At 36.5% G+C, this 27,280-nt stretch overlaps 1 protein-coding gene across 1 annotated transcript in view; it reads left to right on the forward strand.

Annotated features, from left to right (window-relative positions):
- Positions 1-26,741, forward strand: part of LOC124776139 (cilia- and flagella-associated protein 57-like) — a 178,294-nt gene extending 151,553 nt beyond the window's left edge. Inside the window, exons 10-12 of the mRNA XM_047250976.1 lie at positions 25,129-25,446; positions 25,570-25,754; positions 26,723-26,741. Of these exons, the coding sequence (XP_047106932.1) occupies positions 25,129-25,446; positions 25,570-25,754; positions 26,723-26,741 (522 nt within the window). The remainder of the gene's footprint in view (positions 1-25,128; positions 25,447-25,569; positions 25,755-26,722) is intronic.
- Positions 26,742-27,280: the final 539 nt, after the last annotated feature.

The following is a 27,280-nucleotide window of genomic DNA, read 5'->3' on the forward strand; positions in this document are numbered from 1 at the left end:
TGATTCCAACAGTGACTCAGTGATATTATAGTCATAGGACACTACATTTTTTCATTTTGTGAAGTACAAAATTTTGTATTTCTGAACATTTAGAGCAAGTTGCCAATCTCTGCACCATGAATCTTACCAAGATCTGACTGAATAATTAGCAGCTTCTTTCAGATAGTACTTCATTATGGATACCTGCCTCATATGCAAAAAGCCCCACTTTTCTATTAATATTGTCTGCAAGGTTGTTAATATACAGCATGAACAGCAAGGGCCCTAACAAACTTCCCTGGGGCACACCTGAAGTTACTTTTACATATGACAATGACTCTTGATCCAAGACAACATTCTGTGTCCTCCCAGTGAAAAAGTTCTCAATCCTGTCACAAATTTCACTTGATACCCCATATGATCATATTACTGACAACAAGTATAAGTCCAGTACTGAGTCAAATGCTTTTTCGAAATCAAGAAACACTGCTGTACCGGATTGCCCTGATAAAAAGCTTCCAGTGTGAGTTGGGTTTCAAATGATCATGGTGGTCATTCTGTCACAGACACCTCATTATGTTTGAGCTCAAAATATGTTCTAAGAGTCTACAACAAGTTGATGTCAAAGATACTAGATGTTAATTTTGTGGGTCACTTCTACTACCATTCTTGTAGATGTGTGTGGCCTGCAGCTTTTTGCAAAACCTAGGCACAGTTTTTTATTTAAGGGATCTATAATAGATTGTAGCTGGAAGAGGGGCTAACTCAGCCGCAAACTCAGTGTATAATCTGACAGGGATTCCATCGGTGCCTGGAGCTTTGTTCAATTTTAACAGTTTCAGCTGTCAACCATCACCACTGACACTAACACTAATTTCATTCATTTTCTCAGTGGTATGAGGATTAAATTGGGGCAATTCTTCAGGGTTTTGCTTTGTAACATTTGAAAATGGAGTTAAGCATTTCGGCTTTTGCTTTGCTACTCTCAATTTCAGTTCCTGTCTCATTCACTAGGGGCTGAACATTAACTTTGGTGCCACTAACAGCCTTTATATATGACCAGAATTTCTTTGAGTTGTGTGAAAAATTATTTGACAATATTCTGCTACAGTAGTCATTGAAGACATCATGCATTCCTCATGTTTCCTTCAGCATCTCTCTATCTACAGCCCTATGCTTTGTTTTATACCTATTATGCAGCACTCTCTGTTTCTTTAGCAGTTTCTTTACAGTGACTGTATACCATGGAGGTTCTCTCCCATTTTGAACTGCTCTACTGGGTACATATCTATCCAGTGTGTGGTCAACTATTCTTTTAAAATGGAGCAAGAGTTCCTCTACTTGCTCCTGCTGTCTGCTGAAAGTTTGAAGTTCCTCATTGAGATATGATTACTGATTTTTTGTTTAGTTTACTGAACATATGTATCTTTCTGCTTGTTTTAGTTGTCCTGTGTACTTTGGTAATCATTGTTGCCATAACCATGTCACAGCCATTGATAGCAGTTTGATTTGGATATCCTTGAAGAGGTCAAGTCTATTTGCCAACATTAGATCCAACACATTTTCATCATGAGTGGGGTCCATAACTATCTCTTCTAGGTTGTTTTCAGAGAAGGCATTTATTAAAGTTTCACAGGATGTCTTCTTACACCCACCACTAACAAATTTGTAATTTTCACAATTAACTGCTGGATGATTAAAGTCTCCACTGGTGATTACAGTATGTTTGGGGAACTTTTGTACAAATGTACTGGAGTTCTCTCTGAAGTTTTTGGTTACATCAGGAGATGATCTGATGGGCAGTAAAAGGCTCCAATTATCAACAGTCTGACATGTAGCTTCAATTTCTATCTTACCGGATTTGAGTTTCTGTCTGCTGCGACAAATACACCACCTCCATCTCCCATTTGCCTATTTAGTCAACATACACTTAAATTCCCTCAAATATCTCACTGCTATCAATTTCTCATTTCAACAAGCTTTCTGTACCCAGTATTATGTGAGCTCCACAGTTTTTTATGAGTGCTTCAAAGTCTGTCACTTTGTTGCGAATGTTTTGGTAGTCTACCATTAGAATTTTATCACTCTCATATGTGGGACATATTTGTTTTCATTTTACATTAATACTTCTGGGCATTCTACAGCTACCATTATCTGGATTAGATGAAGAGTCACCTAAACTAAAAAAAACCTGTGTGTGCACTCCACTCGCAGTCAGCTACGTGGGTAGCACCCTCTGATGTGCAGTGCACACCTGACCTTTTTAGGGGAACCCTACAGTTGTCATCCAGTGGCACAAGTACAGGAAGTCACAGCCTAGCTTCTCACAGAACCTTCAAAGTCTTTGTTTCAGTCCTTCCACTTGACTCAGAACCAAAGGGCCACGATCAGTTCTGGGGACAATGCTGCAAATTGTGAGGTTCATTGATATTTCACATGCAAGGTTGGTCTTCTCAACCTTCTCTGCCAGTTGCTGGAATGACCCAAGAATGCCCTCACAGCCCAGACAAATGGCATCATGTGTTCCAATGTTTGCCACAATCTGCAGTTGGTTGCACCATTTTCCCTCAATGGCTGCCAGAATAGCCTCTTCAACATGTTCAATGAGGCCTAGAGACATACACACTGAGCACACATGGTGCCCTTCCATAGCCCTTGCTGCCATTTTCCTAAGGGGTACCACCATTTGCAGTATGTTTGAACTGATGATGATTAATAGACCCCTACCATTTTGCGTTTTCCTCCTCCTGACTCCGGACAAAACAGGTTTCCCAAAAACACGTGAAGTGAGTCTCACTTGCTCAGTTTCAGTTTCAGTGAAATACAGCACCTTAAACTCACTGGTTAGGAGGATTGGAACAACATCTTGAGTCCTCGCTGGTCCCCATGCACCCAGTTCAGGATGCCTAGATCTACCACTGATACGCCACTAGCAGTCAAGTGGAAGGGTAATGACAGATCCTGAAGACAGGATCCTCAGGAGAGGACAGTACTTGACGTACCTCTGCTACAGGTATCACAGGTACACAACTCTCAGGAGATCTTCCAACACACCGATTTGCAGCAGCTTTCAATCAGTTGACAATAGTCAGGGCTATTTTCAGCTGCTTATGAACATCAACTAATTCATCTCATGTTTGAGAATAGCATTCACACTGGGGCTGTATTTTGGCTGGTGCAGTGTGTTATAAGGCAGTAAAAAACAACTTTAAATCAAGCCTGCCAATTATCTTTAAAGCTGTTGAGCTAAAAAGTTGCTGATTTCCTATAAGAACTGAAGCAGATATGCAAATCGAGATTTCTACTAGGGCAGTACAACCTGTGGTAAAATTCACTATTTTCCTAACACATTTTGATGTTAATTATAGTTGTTAGCATACTCGAAAACTGATTTAATTGACCAAAGAGCCATGATCAGTTCTTTCATTTTGAGACAAGCAAGCTCAACTTATATCTCAGTCTCTCACCTCAAACATAGTGAAAGTACCATAGATCTCACAATGCGAGTTTTCATAGGGAGTTATCAGTTTACTCTAACCTCTGACAATTAACCATAATTATCTTCTGATTAGCTAAAAGTACATACAATAAGCTATCCATACTTTCCCACCATAAAACATTTACATCCAAATACATCTTTCATTTACACACAGAGCATATCACTATAACTTCTCTTCCTTCCTATGACATAGCATTTAATGTAAAATATCAGTTCTCTCTTCTCTATATGTTGCAAATCATCAGTAGCACATATTTCATCTAGAATGACCTCAGTGTATCATATCTTAGTCATAGAGTGTGTAAGTCAACATGTATGAGTTACAGGTTCCCTCAGTTTATACAGTCACACAAGAAGTCATTTATCAATTTTATATACAGAGTAAATAACATAAATCACTAGTTTTCACACCTGTTGTGCTTGTCCACACTTGAAATATAAATGATAACTTTCAATTTAACTAACCACATACCTAAACCTAAGTAAAACTCCAGTGTATGCACACAGCAGTGTTGACGTATACTTCATGTCTCCAGCCTATACAGATATACATAACTAATACTTCTTACATTAAACTTTTTCGTAATGTTGTCTGCTACTAAATGTGATGATGTTCACTACATTCAAATTCGTTGAAGTTGTTGCATGCTTACATAATCAATAAAAGGCCAGGCTTTACCCAGTGGTAAATGCAGCAATAGATGCCTTGCTAACAGGCCACTCAGCTACAAACAATGTCAAATGGTGCATGTTGACACTGCTAGTTGTGTAGCAGACTGAATTTGTTGTTATATGGCTTATGATGTGGCAGAACAATCCATCAGTCCCATGTGCACAGTATGCTTGTCATCATGTGTAGTGGTGCAATGAGATAGGTGAAACCAGTCCTGCCAGTCCATTGTCCTCTCCTGCATCCAGCAATTGCAGATCCACATCATAGTTGCTTGTTTCTCTCTAACACAACCACCAATTTCTCTCAAGGATAATTTGCATTCCCTATAGGCAACTACTTGTCCTTGGCCAAACTCCAAGACTTGCTTGAAAGATGATTGATATCTTCTGAAAGGCATACTGGAGGTGCTTAAAGAAAACAACAACATGAAAGAACAATTCCGGTATGTCCACATGGTCTTATGTTCCCCCTTTATAAGCACTTGCAGGTAGTGCTACTGGCAGCCATGATGTGTGCCTGCACTGAAATGCTAATCATATGCATCTCTCATTACCACAAATGCATGCTGCAAATTTTGCCTGATGTGGATGCTTCCTTCAAGGTGGTGCATTTTGGGTGGCCCACAGTGTACATGTGTCTGGTAGCAAATGCATCAATTCATTGAAGTTATTAGTAAGTGCAGAATATGTAATCATAAAAATGTCAAAATGTCTATATCAGTTTATGTCTCCCATTCTCTTATGGTGAAATGAACAATGAACATAACATAACTACAATCTGTTATATGTGTTTATAGCATGTACTGCAACTCACAAAACGGAAGCATGACCTTCACTCTAATTGTGTAGAAATCAATGTTCACTGTATGGATTTGCTTTAGCACAAAACCTACACTCCATACCTAGATAAATGAAATGTAATACAATACACAGTCTGCTGCAGTTTATACAAGGTCAAATGTTAACATGAGCAGCATTGTATCATTAACCATTAGGAAGTCAGTTATAATTTTGAAATGCTATGTGATTACTTCAATTGTTAAATTCTAATTTTTCTTCCACATAACAATTCATATCTCAAAGTGCAGCAGAGTAATTAACAAATCCATTTTCCAATATCTCTCCTGTGTGTTAATACCATAAAGCAAAGCTCAAAATCTCAAAAATGAAATTTTGTGTCATTTCCTTGTCACTGTAGGCTTGTACCATGGGAAACATGGAGGGGATGTTGGTTGGTGGCTGGTATCCTCTTTCTAGAACACAAACTGCATGCATATATTAAGTGGGTTCTTTATTCATAAGAATAGAAAATTACTTGAGATATTCCAGGTGTTGTGGTACAAGCTCTCCATAATGGTCCATGTTAGCCTCACTGCTGGTGAAGTACCAGTCCGCTATGTAGATTGCTCTGGTCACTATGTGCTGCCTACAACTGTCTGTGACTCCAAGTGCCTGGGCTCCAACTGGTGCCTCAGTGACTCACTTGATGACAGACTGAAACTCACTGGGCCCTCCAGTCTGTGGTGGTGATCTAAATACAGGCAGCCAAGAGGGTGTTAGCAGAGTGTTCCTTGCAAGTCTATCTTTGGCCTCTATTAATCTTCTCACAATCTCTTTGCAACATGGTCTGCTTACACCAGCTTACACCAGCATACAAAATGTAAAGTACTTTCAGTTCTCAAGATCAGTGATCTGAGAAACAAACATAGCAGCATCTCCTCATACACATGATAAAAGTACCACAGTGTAATGTAATGTCAGTATCCATAGTCATCAATGTATCACTGTGCTCAACATAGCTAAATAAACCTTCCACTCATAAGTAACTGTGTGCTCGAGATAATCATGTAGAACTCACTCCATATGTGTAGAACTTCAAGTAGTCTCAGTTGTAAATAATTAATTATCTGAATATGTGGCTTGGGTTATGGAGACAAATGTCGTAAGATTCTGTTAGTGACTGCTGATCCAATACTGTGCAATATTCAGGAAAGAAGTGTTGACATCTCAAATGCATGCACCAAATGGTTCACCAGACACATGACAGAGGCAGTTAGTTAATGAAAAATAAACTTTCAGTATAAAAGAGATATATGGAATTGATGGCATCTCCAACAAGATACTAAAAAGTTGTTCCCAACAGATAAGTAGAATTCTCAGCCACATGGGTAATAGCTCACTGAAATAGTGAATTTTTCCTGATAGATTGAAATATGCTATTGTTAAGCCATTGAATAGAAAATGGGGCAGGTGTGATGCCAACTACTGCCTAATCTCATTTCTGTCAGCTTTGAAAAATTCTTGAAAAAGTAATGTGTCCAAGAGTAGCTTCACATATTTGTAAAAATAAAGTACAAACAAAATGCCAATTTGGTTTCCAGAAATGCTTTTGATAGAAAATGCTATACATTCAGTGACCAAATATTAAAAGCTCTGAATGACCAAACACCATCCATTGGGATTTTTTCTGATTTCTCAAAGGCTTTGGACATTGTGAATCATGAAATTGTTTTAGATAATCTGAAGTATTGTGGTATGAGTGGGACAGTGCACAAATCATTTAATTCCTATTGGACTGGAAGAATGCAGAAGGTAGAAATAAACAGTACAGGTAGTCTGCAAAAATCATCAGAGTCCTCTATGTGGGGAGGTATCAAGAATGGTATCCCTCATCATTCAGTCTTGGGTCCCATATTGTTCTTAATGTATATTATCGAAGTCAATAATATAAATTAACCATGAAGATGCAAAGCTAATTATTTTTGCTGATGATATTAATGATCACACCCAACAAACAAGAATTAGCTGAGGCAATTGTAAATAATGTCTTTCAGAAAATTTTAAGTGGTTCTCTGCAAATGGACTCTCATGAAATTTTGATAAAACACATTATATACAGTTCTATACAGTAAATGCCACAACCCGTTAATAAAGATAGAGTCTGTAGCTAAGGCAAAATATTCTAAGATTCTGGGTGTGTTCACTGATGAAAGACTGGATTGGATGAAACACATTGACAGATTGATGATCTCAGAAACATTTGAGTTCAGTTACTTACAATATAAGTGTTATTGCAAATTTTGGCAATAAATATATAAGTAAATTAGCTTACTATGCATATTTTCTTTCACTGCTTTCTTATGGCATTATATTTTAGGGTAATTTATCATTAAAGAAAAAAGTATTCATTGCACAAAAGAATGTAATCAGAATAATAGCAGTAGCCCATCTTGCAAATGTTTATTAAGAAACTAGGGATATTCACAACAGCTTCATAATATAAATTTTCACTTACATAATTTGTTATAAGTAACCCGTTACAGTTCAAAATCAGTAGAAATGTGCATATGTGGGATAAAGGCTGACCTTCATTACTTTGGCTGAAGTCTAACTTTGCCACAGAAAGGGGTGAATTATGCTGCCACAAAAGTCTTTGGTCACTAACTAAATACCATAAAAAGTCTGACAGATAGCCAACCAACATTTGAAAAGAAATGAAAAGAATTTCTGAATGACAACTCCTACTAAGTACATGAATTTTTAGAAATAAATTAGTAATCTTACAATTAAAAAGAAACCTAGTTATGCCAGGCAAAGAAGCATTTTGCTAAACTAACATGTTCTACATCATTATGAAGTATTGTCTCCATAATCTATGGGACAAGTATTAATCTAATGTGACATCAGAAATGGATTACTGTAGAAGGAAGTGTCATGTAGCTGGGGCCCTGTGTTTACCATACACATGATGCACAAACATGTTTGCATCCCCATGAGAGGATGCAATGCATAATATACTATGACATTTCAAGTAAAGGAAGTAATATATAGCAGTCATCAGTTCAGTTTGTTTGTCTGTATATCTTCAGCTGTGTTTCATTCCTGAGCCCATTAAGTTTCCTAGATTTTGGATGGATAACATTCCATGCATTTGGGTATGGATTTACTAAAATTTCAGATAGTCAACTGTATATATCAAATTTCTCAATCTCACTGCTCATGGAGTTTGATTTGACATAGCTCTTAGTTAACACAATGTCTCCACTCTTGAAGTGTATAGGTTTCACTCTGTTGTCATGTGTCTTTTTCTTTTTTTAACAATAGTGTTGGTCCATGGTCTTCATAACTTTGTCTTCTCTCTCAGTAGCTGAGGGATAGAAGTTCAACTAATTCATTAATAGGGTATGCAGGCTACTTATCATATAAAATTTGATGTGGAGAAGAATCAGTTGTGGTATGTTGTAAACTGTTTAGTACATACCCAAAGCAACCAATACAATCTATCCAGTTTGTGAGTGATCTTTGCATCAGCAAAGTTCTGCACCAAAAGCCCATCTCCCTGATATATCTCTCAGTAGGATTATAAGATGGGGAATAAACAGAAATAAGTATGTCTATTATGTTACAATCATCAGTAAAATCCTTCCAGGCCATTGACATAAATTGATTTTCATTATCAGAAAGAATAGTATTGGGAAAAGAACAGTGTGAAAGCAGTCTTGTGTTATTTTGGTTATAATTTTTCAACTAGTAGCTTCCCTCAAAGGATAAATTTAAATGAATTTAGGAAATAAGTCCACCATGTCAAATATATAACAATATCCTCCTTTTGCTTTAGACAATTGGGCAAATAGCTCAATACCAACTAGGTCCATCTGTTTGTCAGGTATTACACTTTGCAAACAATCTCTACATATCTGGTTGTTAACTTTGACCCTCTGATATCCATCATAAGTGGCAAGACATGTATGCATTTCAATGAACCAAAGTGACCAAAGCTTTTGTGTGTGTACTTAATGAACATGTCAGCCTACTGTGCGGGCCAACAAAAATTCCATCTATCATTGTCTTGTCTGCGTCTAGAAAATAATATACCTTTGTAAACTTAACAATGTAGCTATACTTTCTCATAACCTTTCTTCCCCAAGTAACTTTTCATCAATTTCCAATGATCATCATGATATTGGTTTCTTCTTAATTGTCTGCAAATTTTCATGATATCTTCTCATCTTTCACTGCCTTCATATGCATAATTTTGAAATTTCTCCCTGGATTTCCATTTCTGTGTTCATCATTGCCCCCTTTAATGTACTCTGATGTGTAGTCAATTTTTTAAAAATAAACTGCCCACCTAGTGATCTACAATTTACATTCCTCAACATAACAAAGGACTTTATGATCTAAGTAACTTTATGTTCAAGTAAATAATTTCTGAATTTCTTGAATTTCCAAACTGTTTCTGACAACTCCCCTTTTCTTTAATGATGTAAGTTTTCTCATGTTTCTGTCAAGTTCTGCTCATGAATGCAAATGAATGATGTTCTGTAACCCAATAACTACCTTCTCATGAAACGAGTGAAGATTCAAGTCTGAATCACTCCTACCAGTCATTAAACAAAACGGCAATGTCAAAATCTGGTCTGCATAGAAATTCACTAATAGTAAATTGTTCTTCTATCCCATAAAAGGCAATTTGACACTTTTCATTCCATTACATGTAGTATTCTTATTCAACAGATTGTATAAGAAAGGTGCATTTAAAACTTTAGTCCTAGCATATTCTCTACCAAGACCAAAGAATGATTTAACTCCCTCTTAGGCTCAGGGCCAGGAAATTTTGCAATCGCTTGGATTTTCTCATTATCAGGGAAAATTTCCTTCTCTGTTAATATGTGGCCAAAAAAATTTTGTTATTTCACAACAAATTTTCGTTTCTTTTTACTTCAAAATCATATCCCATGGACTCAATTTTTCCCCAATTTCTCTCAAAGTACTCATATGATCTTTCCAGGCCTTAGTGTGTAAAATACTGTCTTCTACATAAATAGTTAATTTGGCTAAAAGTTCGTTTTCAAAAACAAAATCCAACCTCTTAATAAATCCAGGTTCAGAAACAATCAACCCAAATGGAACCATGCAATACCAAAAACACATACCTGTATATAAAAGTGCAGTATACTTTCTGTAATCGTATTCTAATTCATTTTGTTGAAATCTAAAAGTTAGTTTGAGACTAGGCATGTATTTTACATTCTCAAATTTATTCAGTGACTCATCCATGTTTCTGAGTGATCAGTCTCTCTCTCAAGTACTTATTCAAACATCTTGAGTCCATAACGAGCCTGATATCACCATCTTCTTTAGAAACTACCACCAACAGGTTATTATACTGATTACCGCTTCCTCTTCTAAACCTATTAGCCTGTGTTTTGTATCTATTTCCTGTCATCCCAAACTGTTAGGCTCTCCATGAAGCATGGTTTAGTTTACAAATCCATTCCTTCTGTTTGCAAAATTCCCACAGTTAAATATTCTGTCATTACCTCCTCATTGCTTACTTCTTTGTTCATGACCCCTTTCACCATCCCTTCATCTGTTATTCCAATTATGAGTTCATAACTCCAAATCTGTAATTCTAATGTTTGCCCATTATCATGATAATTGTTCCTGTTATCTCTTCTTCTGTCTCTGTCTCCATGATCAGCATTGCCCCCCTCCCCCATCTCATTATGATAAAATAAATGTTCCCTTCCCTTTGTCTACGCCTCTGTCTCTCATTTCTTTCCCATGACATATCTAGTTGATCAATATTTTAAAAATTGTTCAGTGTTGTCATCTGGTCCATATACTAACCCCTACTGCATCATATATTGCAAATAACTCTTTAATGGATCTGTTTGTATTACCTCATCTAACAGTTTACCTAAGTGTACAAATGTTTCAAGTTGCTGTTCACAAAAATCTTTCATGTGAGTCCTACCATCTTTGAAATATGGTCCATGCAATAATTTTGATTTAATCCAAGCTTGTTTGGTTTCAAACCGAAATTTGTTCAAAAAATATATGTATATTTTTTTAATTCTGCAAAAGTCATATCTGTATGTATGAGGGTTGTTTGGAAAGTTCTTGGAATGACAAGAGGTTAGTGCTTGCGCAACAAGTTGTTCATGCGATATTCACCAGACTGTTGTCTGTAAACATGTGCCACATCAGTACTCTTGGAAGAGAGCTATGGTGGTGACATGGCTTTGTTGTTGTTCATGCTTAGTGATTTGCAAAGATGGAAAAAATCGAGATTTGAGTAGTGAATAAGTACTTCGTAAAGAAAGGTATGAAAGCAAAGAACATTCATGTCGAATAGACTGGGGGACTCTGCTCCTTCATATTCAATGGTTTCCAAGTGGAAAAATGAATTTAAATTTGGTCCGGAGAGCTTAGATGATGATCCGTGCAGAGGTAAGCCAAGATGTTTCACTAATCCAGAAATCATTGAAAAAGTGCACAAAATGGTCATGGAGGATTGCTGATTGAAAGTGTGAAATTTATCACACTTCCTAGATGCCATCTGAAAGGATATATCATATTTTAACTAAGAAATGAAAAAAAATTATCTGCCAGATGGGTGCCACGGCTCTTGATGCTGGATCAAAAACGAGTGAAAATGGACATTTCGGAACGATGTTTGTCCTGTTTTAGGGGAAACAAACAAGATTTTTTGTGCTGGTTTGCGAGCACAGATGAAACTTGGTTGCACTACTATACTTCAGAGACAAAACAACAGTCAAAGCAGTGGAAAAATACTGATTCTCCACCACCAAAGAAAGCAAAGACAATTCCTTTGGGAGGAAAGGTCATGGCATCAGTGTTCTGGGATGCAAAGGGGATTCTGTTTGTAGATTATCTCCCAACTCAGCAAACAATTACTGAAGAATACTATGCTAACCTCATACACAAATTGCAACAAAAGATATGCAAAAAAGGCCAGGTCTAGCGAGAAAGAAAGTCATCTTCCATCAAGACAATGAACGTCTGCACACATGTGCCGTTACCATGGCAAAATTACATGAACTAAGGTATGAATTGATGCCACACCCATCTTATTCTTCTCATATGGCTCCATCAGACTTCCATCTCTTCCCAAAACTGAAAATTTTTCTCGGTGTACAAAGATTCACTTCAAACGAAGTATTGGTAGCCGGAGTTGACAAATATTTTGCAGGCCTGGAGGAAACTCATTTTCAGGATGGCATCAAGGCCCTGGAACATCGTTGGACCAAGTGCATTAATCTACGAGGAGACTACACTGAAAAACAAAAGAAGTTTCAGTGATGTAAGTACTTTTTTCTATTCCATTCCAAGAATTTTTCAGACCACGCTTTGCATATTCCAATTAGTCCATGAAAGCGTCTCACCATCTAAAAATTTCTTGTGAATTTAAGTTTCAAGCTGTCTAAAGTACTGCTAGTGAAATTATTGATACAATGGCAAATAAAGTTCATGGGGTGGAGTTCTCTAGTCCTTTTTGTTTATATTATTCTGAGTACTACTGCTGCTGCTACAGAAAGTTTGGTTGTAACATTTTCCTCAATTTCATCTAACTTTGCTCTAGATTTGAAATATTACTAACACATATACCAACAACACCTTTTGCATCTGACAAGTTACTGCTATATACTGATTCACTGAATTTCAAATTAATACTGTCACTTTCACTTTTAATCATAGAAAGTAAGGTTTTAAGCCCCTTTCATTTCTCTCTCATACATTGATCAGTTTGTTTCCTACCTTCTCAGCTTTATTTTCTGCGGAACTAATACACTCTGTATTTGCATGCATTTTGAACTCATTTAAATCCACTTCTAAGTCTTCAGTTATTTCTATAGTTTTCTCTACCTAAACTCTGACATAATCTAAATCTTTTATGATACATTTTAGTGCTTGACTTTACCTCTCTAAGTTTTTACCCAGATGATCTAATTTTTTGCCTAATTTCTCTGTGTTTCTCAAATTTTTTCTCAATCTGTCTGTCTAGCTTCTGATTCAGATTCAGATTCTTTATTGGTAATTCAGCATTATTACATGCAATAGGCTTCATCAGTTCACTTAACCTATTAATTTTACAAAATAAATTTTTACATATTTAAGTTGTTATTGGGCATTTCTAAAAATTCTTCTAATGAATAGAATGGATTAGTTAACAAGAAGTTATGTACGTTATCTTTAAATAATTTGTCATGCTTGATTGACACATTCTTAGACAATTTGTTATATATCTCAATTGCCATATACTTACGACTATTGTTAGTTTTAGCTAATCTATTTTGTGGCAACAGCAGAGAAGTACAGGTTCTTGTATAGTAGTCATGCCTTTGATTTGTTACGCTTAAAGTAGGTTGGTCACCAAGTATGTAGTTAATGCTGTCAAGAATATATAAATTAATAACCGTTAAAATTCTATATTTAATGAACAATGGTTTACAATGTGTTCTATTATCTACCTTAGCCATTATTCTGATTGCTTTCTTCTGGATCACCATAATTTCATTTATTTTTCTGCTGTTTCCCAAGAGTATTAACCCATACCTTAAAACAGATTGAAAAAAGCCATAGTACGCTGTACTTAAATACTCAAACGTCACACAACACATCAGCCTCTTCAACAAATATATAGCTCTTGACAACCTAAACACTATGTGATCAACATAAGAGTTCCATGTTATACCTAAAACCTTTGCCTTTTGTTTTTCTATTTTTGTAGTCTTTGATAGACTGAACCACATATTCTGGGTCTTTTCCTCATTTAATAGCAGAACATTAGTATTAAACCATGATGTTGCATTTTCTTTTGCCAATTTCATATCACTTACAAGGTTATTAAGTACATGGTTTACAGATAGAAAAGTTGTATCATCTGCATACATATATGTCTTAACATCTATATTTCCTGGTAAGTCATTTATATGTACAAGGAAAAGAAGTGGTCCCAATTTAGATCCCTGTGGCACTCCGTGTTGAACCTCGAGAATGTTTGACAGATGGCTTCCTGATCTCACCACCTGTTTCCTTTTATTGAGGTATGATTTTATGAGTTTTAAACTTTTATCACATATTCCATAGTACTCAAGTTCAGAGAGCAAAAGTGAGTGGTCAACACAGTCAAAAGCTTTTATCAGATCACACAAGGTTACTTGCGTGTGCGCATGGTCCTCGAATGCTGCTACAATGTCTCTGACTATGAGCTCTATGACATGTATAGCTGACGTTCCTTTTCTGTAACCAAACTGTGATGCACTTAACATACCATTTAGTTCTAGGTACTCATACATCTGCTGATATATTATGCCTTCAAAGACTTTTCCTAGTAATGGAATAAGTGAAATTGGTCTGTAGTTTGCAGGATCTGATTTGACACCCTTCTTAAAGACTGGAGTTACCTTGGATAGTTTTGAGAGGATCAGGAAAAAACCCTTCTATGAGACACAGGTTTATAGAATATGTTAATTGTGCTGCAATGTAATGAATGATTTCTTTCAATAGATTGTTTGACATATTAAAAATATCTGTACTGTATGAATTTTTCATTTCTTTGACTATTTTAAGAACTTCATGTTGGTGTACCTCTTTAAAGTGTTTCAAGGATGATCTGGCCCTATTATGATTCAGGTTTGCTCTCTTAAGATAATCTATACATGTTACATTGGGTTTATTGATCAACTTTTTGATATCATCAGCACCGCTTACAAAATATTTATTGAATGTATCTGCTGGTATTGGGGCTGTCTTGTTAAAGTTTCTGACTTCACCTTTAACAGTATTAATTACTGACCAGGCTTTTTGCATTGGTTTTAATTATTTTTTATGAGATTTGTGTTGTATCTTTGTTTTGCCAATTGTAACTCTTTCTTATACAGGTTCTTAGTGGTTTTTTCAAGATCCTTAATTTCTTTAGAATTGTTTACTTTGGCAAGGCACTTCAACAGCAGTAGCTTATTTTTTAGATTCTCCAGTTCTTTTGTGTACCAAAATTTACTCTTTCTCAATTTGTTTATCTGATTTCTCCCCAATGAATGAAAAAAAAAAAAAAAAAAAAAACATATTAAAACTATTTCCTTATGACTGAAGCCTTGACTTGGTGATCAGATACTGTCTGAATCTCCACCTACTGCTTCCCCTTTTGACTGTATATCAATTTGCCACCTCCTCTACTTCTTTCTTGTCTGCCCTGCTTAATCGGGCAGGTATGTTAGAAAATATGGGAATTAGTGAAATTCGGTGGCAGGAGGAACAAGACCTCTGGTCAGGTGAATACAGGGTTATAAATATAAAATCAAATAGGGGTAATTCAGGAGTTGGTTTAATACTGAATAAAAAAATATGAACACAGATAAGTTACTATGAACAGCATAGTGAATGCATTATTGTAGCCAAGATCGACACGAACCCATGCCTACCACAGTAGTACAAGTTTATATGCCAACTAGCTCCGCAGATCATGAAGAGATTGAAGAAATGTATGATGCAATAAAAGAAATTATTCAGACAGTTAAGGGAGATGAAGATTTAATAGTCATGGGGGACAGGAATGTGGTCCTAGGAAAAGGAATAGAAGGAAAAGTGGTAGAAGAATATGGACTGGGAGTAAGGAATGACAGAGGAAGCTGCCTGGTAGAATTTTAGTACAGAGCATAACTTAATCATAGCTAACACTTGGTTTAAAAATCATGAAAGAAAGGTTGTATATGTGGAAGAAGCCTGGAGGCACTGGAAAGTTTCAGATAGATTATATAATGGTAAGACAGAGATTTGAATCAGGTTTTAAATTGTAAGACATTTCCAGGGTCAGAAGATGACTCTGACCACAATTTATTGGTTATGAACTGTAGATTAAACTGAAGAAATTGTGAAAAGGTAGCAATTTAAGGAATTGAGACCTGGATAAAATAAAAGAAGCAGAGGCTGTAGAGAGTTTCAGAGAGAGCATTAGGGAATGATTGACAAGAATGGAAGAAAGAAATGCAGTGGAAGAAGAATGGGTAGCTTTGAGGGATGAAATAGTGAAGGCAGCAGACGATCGAGTAGGTGAAAAGGCGAGGACTAGTAGAAATCCTTGGGTAACAGAAGAGATATTGAATTTAATTGATGAAAGAAGAAAATATAAAAATACAGTAAATGAAGCAGGCAAAAAGGAGTGCAAACATTTCAAAAATGAGATCAACAGGAAGTGCAAAATGGGTAAGCAGGAATGGCTTGAGAACAAATGTAAGGATTTAGAGGCTTATCTCACGGGGGGTAAGATAGATACTGCCTACAGGAAATTTAAAGAGACCTTTGGATAAAAGAGAACCACCTTTATGAATATCAAGAACTCAAATGGAAAACCAGTCCTAAGCAAAGAAGGGAAACCAGGAAGGTGGAAGGAGTATATACAGTGTCTATACAAGGGGAATATACTTGAGGGAAATATTGTGCAAACTGAAGAGGATGTTGATAAGGATGAAATAGGAGATGTGATACTGTGCAAAGAATTTGACAGAGCATTGAAAGACCTAAGTTGAAACAAGACCCCTGGAGGAGACAGCATACCATTAGAACTACTGACAGCCTCAGGAGAGCCAGCCATAACAAAACTCTACCATCTGATGAGCAAGATGTATGAGACAGGCAAAATACCCTCAGACTTCAAGAATAATATAATAATTCCAATCCCAAAGAAAGCAGGTGTCGATAGATGTGAAAATTACTGAACTATCAGTTTAATAAGTCATGGCTGTAAAATACTAATAGGAATTATTTAGAGATGAATGGAAAAACTGGTAGAAGCCGCCTTGGGGAATATCAGTTTGGATTCCATAGAAAGGTTGGAACATATGAGGAAATACTAACCCTGTGACTCATCTTAGAACATAGGTTAAGGAAAGACAAATCTATGTTTCTAGCATTTGTAGGCTTAGAGAAAGCTTTTGATGATGTTGACTGGAATACTCTCTTCCAAATTCTGAAGGTGGCAGGGATAAAATACAGGGAGCAAAAGGCTATTTACAGTTTGTACAGAATCCAGATGGCAGTTATCTGAGTTGAGGGGCATGAAAGGGAAGCAGTCATTGAGAAGGGACTGAGACAGTTATTCAATCTATATATTGAGCAACCCCCCATGAATCATGGACCTTGCCATTGGTGGGAAGGCTTGCGTGCCTCAGCGATACAGATGGCCGTACCGTAGGTGCAACCACAACGGAGGGGTATCTGTTGAGAGGCCAGACAAACATGTGGTTCCTGAAGAGGGGCAGCAGCCTTTTCAGTAGTTGCAGGGGCAATGGTCTGGATGATTGACTGATCTGTCCTTGTAACACTAACCAAAACAGCCTTGCTGTGCTGGTACTGCGAACGGCTGAAAGCAAGGGGAAACTACAGCCGTAATTTTTCCCGAGGACGTGCAGCTTTACTGTATGATTAAATGATGATGGCGTCCTCTTGGGTAAAATATTACGGAGGTAAAATAGTCCCCCATTCGGATCTCCGAGCAGGGACTACTCAGGAGGACGTCGTTATCAGGAGAAAGAAAACTGGCGTTCTACGGATCGGAGCGTGGAATGTCAGATCCCTTAATCGGGCAGGTAGGTTAGAAAATTTAAAAAGGGAAATGGATAGGTTAAAGTTAGATATAGTGGGAATTAGTGAAGTTTGGTGGCAGGAGGAACAAGACTTTTGGTCAGGTGATTACAGGGTTATAAATACAAAATCAAATAGGGGTAATGCAGGAGTAGGTTTAATAATGAATAAAAAAATAGGAGTGCGGGTTAGCTACTACAAACAGCATAGTGAACGCATTATTGTGGCCAAGATAGACACAAAGCCCATGCCTACTACAGTAGTACAAGTTTATATGCCAACTAGCTCTGCAGATGATGAAGAAATAGATGAAATGTACGACGAGATAAAAGAAATTATTCAGGTAGTGAAGGGAGACGAAAATTTAATAGCCATGGGTGACTGGAATTAGTCAGTAGGAAAAGGGAGAGAAGGAAACATAGTAGCTGAATATGGATTGGGGGGAAGGAATGAAAGAGGAAGCCGCCTTGTAGAATTTTGCACAGAGCATAACTTAATCATAGCTAACACTTGGTTCAAGAATCATAAAAGAAGGTTGTATACCTGGAAGAATCCTGGAGATACTAAAAGGTATCAGATAGATTATATAATGGTAAGGCAGAGATTTAGGAACCAGGTTTTAAATTGTAAGACATTTCCTGGGGCAGATGTGGATTCTGACCACAATCTATTGGTTATGAACTGCAGATTGAAACTGAAGAAACTGCAAAAAGGTGGGAATTTAAGGAGATGGGACCTGGATAAACTGAAAGAACCAGAGGTTGTACAGAGTTTCAGGGAAACATAAGGGAACAATTGACAGGAATGGGGGAAAGAAGTACAGTAGAATAAGAATGGGTAGCTCTGAGGGATGAAGTAGTCAAGGCCGAGGATCAAGTAGGTAAAAAGACGAGGGCTAGTAGAAATCCTTGGTTAACAGAAGAAGTATTGAATTTAATTGATGAAGGGAGGAAATATAAAAATGCATTAAATGAAGCAGGCAAAAAGAAATACAAACATCTCAAAAATGAGATCGACAGGAAGTGCAAAATGTCTAAGCAGGGACGGCTAGAGGACAAATGTAAGGATGTAGAGGCTTGTCTCACAAGGGGTAAGATAGATACTGCCTGCAGGAAAATTAAAGAGACGTTTGGAGAAAAGAGAACCACTTGCATAAATATCAAGAGCTCGGATGGAAACCCAGTTCTAAGCAAAGAAGGGAAACCAGAAAGGTGGAAGGAGAATATAGAAGGTCTATACAAGGGCGATCTTCTTGAAGACAATATTATGGAAATGGAAGAGGATATAGATGAAGATGAAATGGGAGAGACGATTCTGCGTGAAGAGTTTGAGAGCACTGAAAGACCCTGAGTTGAAACAAGGCCCCGGGAGTAGACAACATTCCATTAGAACTACTGACAGCCTTGGGAGAGCCAGTCCTGACAAAACTCTACCATCTGGTGAGCAATATGTATGAGACAGGCGAAATACTCTTAGGCTTCAAGAAGAATATAATAATTCCAATTCCAAAGAAAGCAGGTGTTGACAGATGTTAAAATTACCAAACTATCAGTTTAATAAGTCACAGCTGCAAAATACTAACACAAATTGTTTACAGACGAATAGAAAAACTGGTAGAAGCCAAACCTGGGAAGATCAGTTTGGATACTGTAGAAATATTGGAACACATGAGGCGATACTGACCTTACGACTTATCTAAGAAGAAAGATTAAGGAAAGGCAAACCTATGTTTCTAGCATTTGTAGACTTAGAGAAAGCTTTTGACAATGTTAACTGGAATACTCTCTTTCAAATTCTGAAGGTGGCAGGGGCAAAATACAGGGAGCGAAAGGCTATTTACAATTTGTACAGAAACCAGATGGCAGTTATAAGAGTCGAGGGGCATGAAAGGGAAGCAGTGGTTGGGAAAGGAGTGAGACAGGGTTGTAGCCTCTCCCCGATGTTATTCAATCTGTATATTGAGCAAGCAGTAAAGGAAACAAAAGAAAAATTCGGAGTAGGTATTAAAATTCATGGACAAGAAGTAAAAACTTTGAGGTTCACCGATGACATTGTAATTCTGTCAGAGACAGCAAAGGACTTGGAAGAGCAGTTGAACGGAATGGACAGTGTCTTGAAAGGAGGATATAAGATGAACATCAACAAAAGCAAAACGAGGATAATGGAATGTAGTCAAATTAAGTCGGGTGATGCTGAGGGAATTAGATTAGGAAATGAGACACTTAAAGTAGTAAAGGAGTTTTGCTATTTAGGGAGTAAAATAACTGATGATGGTCGAAGTAGAGAGGATATAAAATGTAGACTGGCAATGGGAAGGAAAGCGTTTCTCAAGAAGAGAAATTTGTTAACATCGAGTATAGATGTAAGTGTCCGGAAGTCGTTTCTGAAAGTATTTGTATGGAGTGTAGCCATGTATGGAAGTGAAACATGGGTGATAACTAGTTTGGACAAGAAGAGAATAGAAGCTTTCAAAATGTGGTGCTACAGAAGAATGCTGAAGATAAGGTGGGTAGATCACGTAATCAATGAGGAGGTATTGAATAGGATTGGGGAGAAGAGAAGTTTGTGGCACAACTTGACTAGAAGAAGGGATCGGTTGGTAGGACATGTTTTGAGGCATCAAGGGATCACAAATTTAGCATTGGAGGGCACCGTGGTGGGTAAAAATCATAGAGGGAGACCAAGAGATGAATACACTAAGCAGATTCAGAAGGATGTAGGTTGCAGTAGGTACTGGGAGATGAAAAATCTTGCACAGGATAGAGTAGCATGGAGAGCTGCATCAAACCAGTCTCAGGACTGAAGACCACAACAACAACAACAACATATTGAGCAAGCAGTAAAGGAAGCAAAATAAAAATTTGGAATAGAAATTAAATTCCATGGAGTAGAAATAAAAACTTTGAAGTTTGCTGATGACATTGTAACTCTGGCAGAGACAGCAAAGGACCTGGAAGAGCAACTGAATGGAATGGATAGTGTCTTGAAAGGAGGATAGAAGATGAACATCAACATGAGTAAAATGAGGATAATGAAATGTAATTGATTTAAATCAGATGATGCTGAGGGAATTAGATTAGGAAATGAGTCACTTAAAGTGGTAGATGAGTTTTGCTATTTGGGGGGAAAATAACTAATGACTGTCAAAGTAGAGAGGATATAAAATGTAGACTGGCAATGGCAAGGAAAGCATTTCTGAAGAAGAGAGATTTCTTGACATCAAGTACAGATTTAAGTGTCAGGAAGTCGTTTCTGAAAGTATTTGTATGGAGTGTGGCCATGTATGGAAGTGAAACTGGACAATAAATGGTTTTGACAAGAAGAGACTAGAAGCTTTCAAAATTTGTTGCTACAGAAGAATGCTGAAGATTAGATGGCTAGATCACATGACTAACGAAGATGTACTGAAGAGAATTGGGGAGAAGAGGAATGTGTGACACAGCTTGAGTAGAAGAAGGAATTGGTTGGTAGAACACATTCTGAGGCATCAAGGAATCATCAATTTAGTACTGGAGGGAAGTGTGGAGGGTAAAAATTGTAGGGGGAGACTCAGAGATAAAAATACTAAGCAGACTCAGAAGGATGTAGGTTGCAGTAGTTACTCAGAAATGAAGAAGCTTGCACAGGATAGAGTAGCATGGAGAGTTGCATCCAACTGTCTGTGGACTGAAGACCACCACCACAACAACAAAAACTACAACAACAACAACACCAAAGAAATGTAGATGTTTTGGTATTAAAATTTTCATTCTTTGAGACACTCTAAGTAATTATATTTTAGATTATATAGCTTACACTGGTGCCATCATGGAAATAGAATCTGGAAATGCTGTCTGGGGACAATCAGGCGATGTTGTGAGTTTGTTATTGCCATACCTCAACAAGGGACTTTCCATTTGTTTAGACAAATGGTACTCAAGCCCCAACTTATTCATATGGCTTCATAGGAAGTGTACCAATGCCATTGAAACAGTACAAAAAAGCTGGAAATATTTGACACTGTTGCCTAACAAATTGAGAAAAGAGGAAATACAGTTTAAGTTCTGTGGAACGTTGTTGGCTCTAAAACAGATGGACAACAAAGAAGTCTGGATGCTTTAAACCATAAATAGCACAGATTCTGTTGAAACCAAGAAGAATGAACATGAACAGGCCAAAATAAACTGAAAACGCCTTGTCTATTGAGCTACAGTAAATCAGTGGATGCCAGCAATAACATAGACATGATGCTGAGTTCTGTAAAATGCATTCAAAAGACTATGAAGTGGTACACGAAGTTTGGGTGCTGAATGTGAAAACAATTTTTGAAATAAAAAAGAAAGAGGGAAAGCCACTGATGAAATTTCATTTGGAAATAAACCATCAGTTGTTGGATAAATTTCATGGACAGACAGGTAAATTTGAGATCTACAGACGTCAAAGTGAGAAACTAAATTTCGACTGAAAAATAGAGAAGGACATTATCCAGAATTTCTTGGAGCACTGGTGAGATAGGAAGTTCCCCAGATACATAGCATTGTATGTGCTACTAATTCACAGCAAAAAAATGACATGCATAAGATGCAACAGGGGTGATGTTGTCTTCTGCATGGTACCACATTCCGAAAAATATCACTCACTAAGGATGGTTCAGTAAGTACATATGTTTCAGGAACAGAAAAGTAAAAAGAATAACAATAAAAAACAGAAATAATAATAATAATAAATGTATTTAACTGTTGGTGGCAGCCCAAAGTTTGTGTCAGAAATGATGATTGGAAACCATTAATACATGACACATGCAAAGAGAAAATGTTGAACAAGAAACAAGATAGACTTTTACTGTCAAATTTTTGTTACAAAAGGAAGTTTAGGCTTTAATTACAAATGAGCCAATAGGCACATCACAAATTGAGTTACAAAAGTCTTTCTCATTTGAGACAATTTGCTTTTGAAGTTCAATAATCATTATTTATTTAAGATTAGAGTAAGAATTGTTCATCCAAGTTTTGAGTATCTTTCTTAAGAAATGCTCATTTATAAAACTGTGTACCTTGAAATGTATATGTCTGATGTTAATGATATTATATTGCATAATAGACAAGTGTAATGATAGTGCAAATCTCAAGTTACAGAGTTTTTAAATAACAAATACAAAAGTTTTTGTGATTTTCTCCATTCAGGAGAAATGTGTAACAAAGTGTGAGGTAGCTGTAACAGTCTCTTTTGTGGCTATCAGAAAATGCAACCAATGTGACCTTATATTGTGACATTGATTTTATAAAGCATATTATTGAAGAGTAGCTCTAAGCTCATTGACACCTACGATTCACTGATAGTGGTCTGTTCCCTGCCATAGCCGGCAGTGGTTGTCAGCTGATTTAGTCACCCACTGGTGAGGAGCACAACACTTTGGCCACATCAGCCAGCTGGCCAGGCAGGACACTCAGACCTTGCAGCCACAAAAGGGATAAATCAAGGAAGTTAAAACTGCTTGACTTCATGAAAATGTATAGAAAGGAAAATCTGTGCACAAATGCTTATCTGTGTGGTCTGTTGCAGTTGCCTATTAGGCTGTTTGTGATATTCATAGTTCTCCTTCACTCACAGTACACTTCAAATTATTATGGTCAGTCATAGGCACTATATGTCTGCAAACATGTATATCAGAAACAGTTGTCTCCTTGGTTCATTGAACCAGGGTGATTGCTACACTTTTACTAAAAAATACTCCGTGTCTTCACCTCTGCATCATGTTAAGAGTTATTTATCTAACTCATGCTCACTAATCCACAAATCCTGTGCATAAACTGCCCTTTCATACTGTCCAAACAAAAGAAAACCAAGATTGGAATATGAACAATTATGAAAAGGACAGCTTGCTGTTCAGTCTAAAGATGACACATTGAGTTGCAGCCAGGCAGAACAAAAATACTGTTACAAACTATGCTTGCAGCCAAGGACTTGTTCAGAAAAAAAGGAAAACGCGCACACATTCACAAAAGCAAGTCATGCACATGTGACCACTATCTCCAATCACTGTGGCTAGACTGCAACTCTTTCACTGAATGAACACAGCAATTGCTGCTTTTGTTCAATGCAAGAGTTGAAGGGCAGCCAGAGAAGCAAGAGATAGCAATCATTTGTGTCTGGTGTGTGCCTGCTTGTGTGAATGTGTCTATTGCTTCTCATTCATATTCATAAATCAAGGTTTCTCTAATCACACTCTTACCTCCCACTTCATAATACTGAACACCCATAACATAAACCCTCCAAAAAAAAACCAACCTAATGGTCCCTGTATGAACATTACTTCATGGAAGTCAGAATTATCCATTCACCCAGTGTACTGTAAAAGACCTGGCCAAACAGTTACGTGACAATAGCTTCCATGATTATTTCACTTTTTGTATGAGTATCAGTAATACTAATATCTTTTAATTCAACTTAAAAGTATTTTGTGTAGTTTCAGTATTGGAAGGTAATAAACATCAAACTCCAAGTACACAAATTACTTCACTCACGTTGGAACTATCCATCCACTCATTGTACTTCAGCAGGCCTGGTCAGCAAATTCAATGTAAAAGTGCTTGGTACAGATTTCATATTCTACTGTAATATTTTTTGCCATTACAAATGTAAACTGTTATTTTCATTATTTTCTTTTCATCATAATGTAGATATTTGCTTTGAATTTAAACTAGGAAAAATATCTCTGCTGTATGAACACGGTTCTGAAATGCTTGCTAACTTATGATTGGCTCTGTCTTTTAGTGCAGCTGAGACATGAGAGACGAATTCCCTTTTAGAAGTCTAGTGGGTCAATGCTGCTCTAAATGTTGAGTTGCAAAATCTGATAATTCACTTTTTTAAAAATTATTGCAACTGGAGCTAGAGTGTAAGTTACGTCAAGCTAAATGCTGTGATGCTATTTTTTGTGAAAACATCAGAGCAATTTCCATAAAATGTTCCCTGCTTAGCAGAGCAGACCAATTAAGTGTTAAATTTATGAGCTTTACATATATTCATATTGGACCATAAATACATGCTTTATTAAGCTGATTAATGCTTCTCAGTTTATACATGTATTTTATGAAAGTGTGTGCCCCTATTAAAACATCATGAAAATGCACTAATGATAGTATAAAGTGATATAGAGTCAGCAGCTTCCTTTCTTTGTGATCGTATTGCTTGTCTGCATTAACTAATCTTGTTAATCCTAACCTCATATTGATTAACTGTGCTATGTTTACTGCCTAAAATGCAGAAAAGTTGATGCTTGTATTTTCCATGCACAAAAACATAATGATACTCATTCATGTGCCATAGAAAAGGAGGCTTGTTTAATATAAATATACTGCCTTCTACTCACTGCATTATGAATTTTATTTCCTAACATAGTGATAGAAATATACATCCCCAAATAGACGAACATGGTTATGATAAATGTGTGACTGCACTTCTTATTGAAAGCAATATTAAATACTAATGATGAAATTAATGAATTTTTATTATCAGGTCAGCTGTCTCAGTTTACATATTTTGTAGCAATCAATGACTGCTGTGTGATTCAAGACTATTATTATTGACTTTCTGATTGTATTCTGCAGATGTGCATTACTGAGAATAACGAGTTACTGATCACCTGCTCTACAGATGGAATGCTCTGCTTGTGGTCAATTGCTCCATCCCGTAGAAAGAAATCAGCTGCAATGCTAAGTGCTTTATATTTTGAATACATACTTGTGAATAAAGGACATCTGGAAGAACTGACAAACTCTATTGCAGAATTAAATCAGAGAATTGGGGTACTTGAAAAAGAATATGACTATCAAACACAACAGAATGAAGCAAAGTTTACTGAAGAATTGAAGGAGATAGTCAGTAGTTACCAAGAGTTCATGGAAAATATGAGAGAGCAGTCAGAGGTCTGATTAATGACATAATCTGTCTAAACCTATATTTCCTTCTTTAATACTGTCATCCTGTTGTGGAAGCAGCTTACTTAAACACCTGATTAATTCTATTTTGTATGTCTAATTTGATAACAGAGAGTGGCAACAGATCATGCTCAGGAGCTGATGAGCTTCAAGGATGATATTGCGAAGAAGAAGTCATACTACGAAATAGAAGTACAGAATTTTGAACTGAATTTTGAGGCCAAATTAATAGAAAAATATAACAAATATCAGGCCCAAGAAGACAAAATGGCAAGGACAAAGGCTAAATATGAGAAGTATGTAATCTGTTATTTTTATTTTATCTATCTATAAATGTTACATAGGAAGAATAAATTCACCAATTAAAGTTTTTCCTCCCCTCCAATACTTACCTGCAATATTATCTAGAAATTAGTCACTATCTGTATATTTAGCTATAATGTAATGATTATAATGAATAATTATAAAAAAGGATCAGCTTCACTAACTTCCATGTCAAAAACAGTGTCACCTACTAACAATGAATGGCTCTAACTTGATACTCTTTTTCTTTAGTTAGCCTGGGTGTGTGAATGACTATTTACTTCTATTCAAGGATTATTTTATTTCACTAAATGATTTAACTATTGACATGCTTTGTAACAAGATAACATTTTATGATAACAAGTGCTGTGATGAAAAAAAAAAAGAAATATAAAAAACTAGGACTTGGCTTATAAAACAGGTGTTGACCTGGTCTCATGGCACCAATGAGCACTCTATCAAGGTGTTCTGTTATCAAGCTCAGTCATGACTTAATATAATTGTGAGGTTGATAAATGTTGTGATGGAAATAGTACTGATGGCAGCTAAATTGTGTTGGTATCAGTTGGGGATACTGACAGGGGGAGTTTCACAATGTGTGGCTTACCCCTAAACAGGACTGAAGAGATAAGATTGATCTATCTGATTTGTGACATATAGGAGGAGGATCTGAGAGCACACATGCTGAGTTGTCACTGGTAGGAGAAGTCTATCCAGACAACACATTCCCATGCCTAAATATCTATTTATTTAGTCCTTCTAATTCTACATCTATAGAATATATATACAAGGATATTGGACATGGTTAGGTCTGTACAAGATAAAATACAGTTCGTATTGCATTCCTAAGGACTAGATATTTAAGTAATTTAGTAAAGAGTCATGTATACAACAAACATTAGAGTCAACATTAAAGGAGAATATTCATAATGCATCTTTATTTTTGTTGTTTGGTTTCTAGGTACTCTGTCACATTGTAAAAGCAACGATCAGTTAAATGTGCCTTTAGTTCAGCTTTAAAACAACTGAATTTACTTACTGATTTAATATGGGTAGGCAGATTATTGTAAATTATTATCCCAGTATGTAGAGTGCCGTTTTGGCACAATGATGTTCTCAACTGTTTGGTATGAAGATCACATTTTTGTCTTGTATTGTATACATGTATATCTTCATTCTTTAATAAGATATCTGGGTGTCTATCAATATATTGTTTGATGAAAACTGACGTTTTCTAGATAAAAATGCAAGGAAGGGGAAGAACTGATAGTTTTTTGAATATGGGTCTGCATGATTTCCTATTGTTTACCCGTTCAATAATTCTTAATATTATATTTTGCATCTTGAAAAGTTTAATATTTGTTGTTGCATTGCCCCAGAAGATTATGCCATAATTAATTACAGAATGCACATAGGAGTAGTATACATTTAACAGGCTGGCTTTGCTGCAACACGTTTTTAAGATCCTTATCATGTAGCAGGTTTTGCTTAGTTTTCTTTGCAAGTATTCAATGTGTAC

This window comes from Schistocerca piceifrons, chromosome 2 (genome assembly GCF_021461385.2).
Source record: "Schistocerca piceifrons isolate TAMUIC-IGC-003096 chromosome 2, iqSchPice1.1, whole genome shotgun sequence".
Taxonomy (NCBI): domain Eukaryota; kingdom Metazoa; phylum Arthropoda; class Insecta; order Orthoptera; family Acrididae; genus Schistocerca; species Schistocerca piceifrons.